The 7,500-nt window shown below is 34.0% G+C and overlaps 1 protein-coding gene across 7 annotated transcripts in view; it reads right to left on the bottom strand.

The window, feature by feature from the left end:
- Fbw5 (F-box and WD repeat domain containing 5) overlaps positions 1-7,500 on the bottom strand; it is a 30,291-nt gene that overhangs the window by 14,297 nt on the left and 8,494 nt on the right. For 4 of the 7 annotated variants that reach the window (XM_070126203.1, XM_070126205.1, XM_070126207.1 and 1 more), the window contains exons 4-8: positions 5,853-6,010; positions 4,308-4,485; positions 2,887-2,996; positions 2,415-2,624; positions 654-812 (exon numbers count right to left, since the gene is read on the bottom strand). In XM_070126203.1, the coding sequence (XP_069982304.1) occupies positions 654-812; positions 2,415-2,624; positions 2,887-2,996; positions 4,308-4,485; positions 5,853-6,010 (815 nt within the window). The remainder of the gene's footprint in view (positions 1-653; positions 813-2,414; positions 2,625-2,886; positions 2,997-4,307; positions 4,486-5,852; positions 6,011-7,500) is intronic. The other 3 variants (XM_070126204.1, XM_070126206.1, XM_070126208.1) reach the window with 1 other exon arrangement.

The following is a 7,500-nucleotide window of genomic DNA, read 5'->3' as shown; positions in this document are numbered from 1 at the left end:
GGAATAGAATTCTCTCATGCACAGAACCATTGCACACTGTATGACAGCATGACTGTTCTTATATCTTGAAATATCAACATGAAAAAAGTACAAATACTTAGATAACAAGCACTACCAAAGTACTGATACCAAAGTAATGTGAAAATTCATTCCAGGAATATAATATAACAGGAGGATTTTGCATTTTCCTCTCCAAAATGCTTTTAAGAATAAAATTGCTTTAAGTAATTTTTGTCATAATTAGCCATGTTAAATAGAAACAAATAACAACACACCCTACATGGATAAACTTAGCAAAACAAGCAAATCTATGACAAGAAAGAAGGACAAGATGAAGAAGAAAAGCAAGAAAAGATGAAGCAAAAAATAAGAGGAAGTTGAAGCTGATGAGGAAGTAGAGAAAGAAGGAGAAAAAAAGAAAAAAAGATGAAGAGGAAAATAAGAGGAAGTTGACTCTGATGAGGAGGAAGAAGAGAAAGAAGAAGAAGAAAAAAAGAAAAGGAGGAAAAAGAAAAAGAAGAAAAGCAAGACAAATTAACAGAAGATGGTAAAAGACAAAGTTCCTGATGAAGAAGAAGAAGAAGAAGAAGAAGAAGAAGAAGAAGAAGAAGAAGAAGAAAAGCATAAGGTGTTACTATGCAATACAAACTCACAATCACCGTTTCAGACTCTCTGTAGTCCTTGGTGTAAGTGATAGGACTCGTATAGACCGGTCTCTGTGAATTGGAAGGCCTGTGGCTCTGCTCCTCCGTTATGGACACCTGGTGCACGCTCAGCTCCCGATGAGAAGGTGGGTTGCCTCTCTCCATAACCTGCAAATGCAAAGGACAAGATTGCAATACATGAGAATACAGAAATGTGTTAGTCCATCTCAAAAATGCATCTGGTGTCTGCATCTGTATAGAGCCATATATATTTTTATTTAGAGAGACATCTGCAAGAAGAAAGTTTGGGAAGTAGTACCTATTTTAGGACAAAAAACTGATAAAGTTACAAAGTTATGAGGAATATATTTTTCTTAAGATTTACAGACTGCATTTTTTTGTTTTTTTTTAATTAATTATCTTGGTCATTTGGGTATTTAATGTACAGCATACACATCAAACAACAGCTTATTTAGAAATGTAACAAGTTGCGTCCTTGACCATAGAGCATTTTTTCTTCCAAAAAGTGCTTCAGCTTTGGAGAGAAGTGCAAAGATTTCCCACCCAAATCTGTCCAGGAACCAATCTGTGGGGCCATGCACTGTCACAGAGGAACTACTTCACCCATGGAAATAAATGAGGCAAATCTTTCAGGTCAGAGAACCACTTCTGAATGAATATATGATGAGGAAATCCAAAAATCAAATTATATTGGTGTTATATGACAGATGTGCCTAAGATGATTTCATGAAGAAAATGTTCTTGAACAGGAAGTGAAATGAAATGTATATGTATCTTGTCCTTAGGTCATGGTAATCTCCTAGGCCTTCTCCATCCAGGATTGTCCTCCAGAGACAACTTAACATGAACAAGACTATCTTCTGAAGAGTCTGCTAGATGGATTTATAAGTCGAACAGTCATATAGTCCTTTTCCATTAACTAAGAAATGTTCTCTAAACAATTATCCCTTTTCTGGTGTCTTTTTCTCTCGTGAGGAAACTCCAATTAACCATGAGTGGTCATGAGCAAAATTAGAAACAGATACTATGACAATTACTTGAAATTCTTGCCATAACAGAAGGATCATAGAAACAAAATAAAAACAACTAACCCACTGTTGCTGGGTACATGCACTGTCCATTGTAACTATACTTTTACGAATTTTGATTGCACAAAGGTGGCTACACAAACAATTAGTCACCAAGAAGTCAATTAGTAGTGTAACCTGACCTCACCTGATTAACTAATTCCATCATTTTTGGGAAAATTGCTTATTTTCTAATCTAATTATTTTTGTTGCTGTTTTTTGTCATTATCATTCACATTATGATTATTACAATGGTACATCAAAAATACTAATGGTAATAATAATAATACAATAATAATAATAATAATAATAACAATAATTAAAAAATGATAATAAACTAATAATAATAAAAAAATTAAACATAATCATAATAATGATAATAAAGCTAATCCTAATAATAATAACAATAATAACAATCATAATAATAATAATAATAATAATAATAATAATAATAATAATAATAATAATGATAATCATAATAATAATAATAATAATAATAATTAAAAGAGAGGAAAACCAAGGAAAAGGGTGAAAAGGTGAGATGAGCAATTCTTATTAATGGATTCCTTTGTGACAACGGGCTGCTACAAGTAAAGAAAATGAATAAACTCAAATCAAAGTTACTGGGCAAGTACATCTGTGCCCTCCTGTCATCAACGGATTGAAATATGAAGAAACATACCTCTGGCACTCTCTGCTGCTTGTTTTCACTTCTCTCGGGAGCTTCGGAAGATTCCTTGGGCGTGTCAGGTATGAGGCAATTTGCCACTAAAATTGTGCGAACGCTTGAGGCATTTCTATTGTAGAACTTGTACAGGCGACTGATGATGGCTTGGTGTTCGGAACTGTTCTCTTGCTTGGCTTTATTCAACCAAATAACACTTGTACTAACCTGGAATGAAGAAATGCTAAATATTCATAGGATTCATAATGAAAAACCATTAGTTATTGTATAATAGCAAAATAGGAAATCGAAAGCTTCTAAAAATACAAATCATAACCAAACTACAATAATAAAAACAAAAATGACAACCTTCTGTCACCTTCTGTACCCATACAGTTGTATTTACATTTATACATATGCATTTAAATCATAAATTCATATTACAGATGAGTAACCAAAACTTCTAACCTGTCTGTGCTTATGTACTTACCAGATGAGCCAGCCAATGCAGCTCCCCGGACAGGAGATATTGGTCGTTATACCAAGTACCGAAAATGTCATATGGCTTATTAAGTACTCTGCATTGCAGCTGAAAGTCTCCTGAAATTGGAAAATAGAAACAAATCAATAAGATCATGTGATACCTCTGTCAAATGGTAAAAAGTGAGGAACAAAAATAAAGAGAAAAAATATAGAAAGATAAATTCAGTTATTATATACACACAGGCCCTTGCAGGCATGAGAGACAGACAGATAGACAGACACACACACACACACACACACTATATATGATTTTAGGGAGTTAACCCCATGTTGCAGAGGATGGGACATGCATACATGTCATGCCCACTGTGTATTTAACTAGGCAATTGCTTTTTACACATAAGTCACCTGTTTATCCTTTTATCTGGTTTTTGAAAATATTTGCTTGTATCTAATATTACTGTTAGTAACGACAAAAACACTAATGTAATTAAGATGTCTATAATAAAAATAACAGTATTAGTAAAAAAGAGTTTTTCCTGTAACCTTAAGAAAAGGTGAAATCAGGTGAGGTCACAAGGTATACTATTTGACTCCTTTGTGGCTAAGCACTTGCAGAGCCATTAATGTGCGGAGACATTTCACAAAACAATACTACAGTGAACTCCTTTTCCCGGGGGCATTGGGTGAAGTCAGATGAAAACCTTCACATAGGTTCCTGGCATTGTGTGTCTTTCTCTTTGTTCATCATATTAGAAGAGAGGTTTCATAACTTTGCCACTTATGATAACAAAGCAAACAACAGCCTATCACTTTTACTGAGAATACATTAATTCAATTATCAATTGTTTTAAGTATCTATCCTGTCTCTTTACTGTCAAAGTAAATCAGTTCTAAATACTAATCATGTGACAACTATACAAGATATATAAATCTTAAAATGACAATGTCTCAAAGTTTTCAATTCACTACTAAAAATGTAATTTCACTGCCTCATCAACCTTATTAATCTCTTACACCTTACAATCCTGTATAGAAAAAAGAAATAAACAAATGTACTTAAATACTTCACTACCAATGTACATCAATTTTCATTGGTCCGAATAAACCTCTACATATATATATTAATTATCCATATCTAGCATCATTATAATTTAATAATGTTCCTATTACAACATACTCCAGCATAAGTATCTAATTCACCATATCTCATTTCTAAAAAAAGGAACTGCAAATAACTGATCAACTATCATACACCCAGCTCAAAGAAAAAAGAAAAAAATACACAGCAATCTACCACATGATGATACTTGGTTTTCAAACAACTCATGATGTTTCTTTTACCACTGAAGCTTTAATATCATTCCATCTCTTCACCCACACCATCATCACTGTATTTACATCTACGGCATCAAACGCACTCCTTACTCTCCAAGTTGAAGACAGCGATTTCCCCCGACGTACTGCTGCAACTCCCAAAATGAACTCCTGACACTAAAAGCAGAGTGTCTGTACTATTGAACTGAGAGAATTGAGTGTACTTCCATGAGTGGAGTTTCATGTCTCTATAATATTTGACTTCAGCTGGGTAACTGCTTCCCCAAACCTGAAATGAAGGTAAGATGTGGTTATCAGTACAAGTCCACATGCTTTGAAAAATGACTAACTAGTATAATGTACAAAGAAGAGAAAGAAATACAAAGAGAGAGAGAGAGAGAGAGAGAGAGAGAGAGAGAGAGAGAGAGAGAGAGAGAGAGAGAGAGAGAGAGAGAGAGAGAGAGAGAGAGAGAGAGAGAGAGAGAGAGAGAGAGAGAGAGAGAGAGAGAGAGAGAGAGAAAGAGAGAGAGAGAAAGAGAGAGAGAAAGAGAGAGAGAAGGAGAGAGAAGGAGAGAGAAGGAGAGAGAAGGAGAGAGAAGGAGAGAGAAGGAGAGAGAAGGAGAGAGAAGGAGAGAGAAGGAGAGAGAAGGAGAGAGAAGGAGAGAGAAGGAGAGAGAAGGAGAGAGAAGGAGAGAGAAGGAGAGAGAAGGAGAGAGAAGGAGAGAGAAGGAGAGAGAAGGAGAGAGAAGGAGAGAGAAGGAGAGAGAAGGAGAGAGAAGGAGAGAGAAGGAGAGAGAAGGAGAGAGAAGGAGAGAGAAGGAGAGAGAAGGAGAGAGAAGGAGAGAGAAGGAGAGAGAAGGAGAGAGAAGGTGAGAGAAGGAGGAGAGAAGGCGAGAGAGAGAGAGAGAAGGAGACAGAAGGAGAGAGAAGAAGAGAGAAGGAGAATGAGAGAAAAGGGGAGAGAAGAAGAGAGAAGGGGAGAGAAGAGAGAAGAGAGAAGAGAGAAGGAGAGAGAAGGAGAGAAGGAGAGAAGGAGAGAAGGAGAGAGAGAGAGAGAGAGAGGGAGAGAGAGAGAGAGAGAGAGAGAGAGAGAGAGAGAGAGAGAGAGAGAGAGAGAGAGAGAGAGAGAGAGAGAGAGAGAGAGAGAGAGAGAGAGAAAGAGAGAGAGAAAGAGAGAGAGAAAGAGAGAGAGAAAGAGAGAGAGAAAGAGAAAGATAAAGAGAGAGAGAAAGAGAAAGATAAAAAGAGAGAGGGAGACAAAAAGAGAGAGAGGGAGACAAAAAGAGAGAGAGAGATAAAAAGAGAGAGAGGGAGAAAAAAGGGAGAGAGAGAGACAAAAAGGGAGGGAGAGTGAGAAAGAGAGAGAGACAAAAAGGGAGAGAGAGAGACAAAAAGAGAGAGAGAGACAAAAAGAGAGAGAGAGACAAAAAGAGAGAGAGAGACAAAAAGAGAGAGAAAGACAGACATAAAGAGAGAGAGAGAAAGAGAAAGAAACAAAAAGAGAGAGAGACAAATAGAAAGAGAAAGAAACAAAAAGAGAGAGAGACAAATAGAAAGAGAAAGACAAAAAGAGAGAGAGAGACAAAGAGAGAGAGAGAGAGAGAGACAAAAAGAGAGAGAGAGAGAGAGACAAAGAGAGAGAAAGAGACAACTCACAATGATGTATCCATCTTTGGACGACGTTGCAAACATATCTCCCTTGTGTGAGAAGGAGACGTGGAGGACTTGGTGATTGTGTTCGTGGATTTCCTCGGTCTCAACGACGGGAGTTCCTTCTATTAGCCTCTGGTATTCTTCTCTCCATGACGTTTTTCCTAATAAAAAAAAAAGTACACGAATATACAAATAGATATATAAATAAAGTACTCAGGAAAATTATTCCACCAATGGTAGATAATAAGAAAGATAAGCAAAGGCACAGTCAAAGCCTGTCTGTCTTGTAGCCGGATTAGGTAGGAGAGTAAAGGAAGAAGAAGAAGGAGATGAAGATGAAGAAGAAGAATATGAAGAAGAAGGATATGAAGAAGAAGGATGTGAAGAAGAAGGAGATGAAGATGAAGATGAAGAAAAAGGCAATGAAGAAGATGAAGAAGAAGGAGATGAAGAAGAAGATGAAGAAGAAGGAGATAAAGATGATAAAGAAGAAGAAGAAGAAGAAGAAAAATAAGAAGAGGAAGAAGAAGTGAAGAAAAATAAGGAGATGAAAATGAAGAAGATGAAGAAGAATAGTAAAAAGAAGGAGATGAGAAATAATAATAAGAAAAATATGAAAAAGGAGAAGGAGATGAAGAAGAAAAGGAAGAAGACGAAGATGAGGATGGAGAAGATAAAGAAGAATATGAAGAAAGAAAAGAAGAAGAAGAAGAAAAAGATAAAGAAGAAGATGAAGAAGGAAAAGAAGATGAAGAAGATGAAGAAAAAGAAGAAGAAGAAGATGAAGAACAAGGAAATCATAAATATTTCCTTGTTGTTCTATAGAATGTTATTTGATGTAATGAATGACTTCAATCTAAAGGCATTTATATCAAAGTTAAAAAGTCTGAACAGAAAAATTTCATAATGATAATACAGTAATAAAAATAACAAAGACAATATTAATAATAACAATACAAATAGTAATAGTAATAATAATACTAATAAAAATGATGATGATGATGATAATAATAATAATAATAATAATAATAATAATAATAATAATAATAACAATAATAATAATAATAATAATAATAATAATAATAATAATAACAATAACAATAATAATAATAACAATAATGATGATGATAATAACAATAATAAAAAAGGTAATAAAAATGATAGTAATATTAATAATAATAATGATAATAATGATAATAACAATAATAATAATAGCAATAGCAATATAACAATAACAATAATAATAATAATAATAATAATAACAACAACAAATACAAAAACAACAATAATAATATAATAACTTTAATAAGAGCATGAACAATAATCATAACAATAATAGTACTACTACTAATAATAATAAATAAAAAATAATAACAATAATAATGATAACAATAGCAAATAATAATAATAACAATAATACCAAAAACATCAATAACAACAGTAACAATAATATCAATAATAACAATAAAAAAAAAATAATGATAATGAAATAGAAAAAAAAAAGTATTCTTATCTTCGAGCTTCCTAGGAATTCCCTTATATGTTTACATAATTCATGACACTCACTCGCTTCACCTCAATTTAGACATTGGTGGTGGTAGCGGTTTTCAGTCTGATAATAATACATCTTATGACTATTTGTCTGTCCTTA

This window comes from Penaeus vannamei, chromosome 10 (assembly GCF_042767895.1).
Source record: "Penaeus vannamei isolate JL-2024 chromosome 10, ASM4276789v1, whole genome shotgun sequence".
NCBI lineage: Eukaryota > Metazoa > Arthropoda > Malacostraca > Decapoda > Penaeidae > Penaeus > Penaeus vannamei.
The sequence above is the reverse complement of the archived record's forward strand: the minus strand, read 5'-3'. Positions and strand labels throughout refer to the sequence as shown.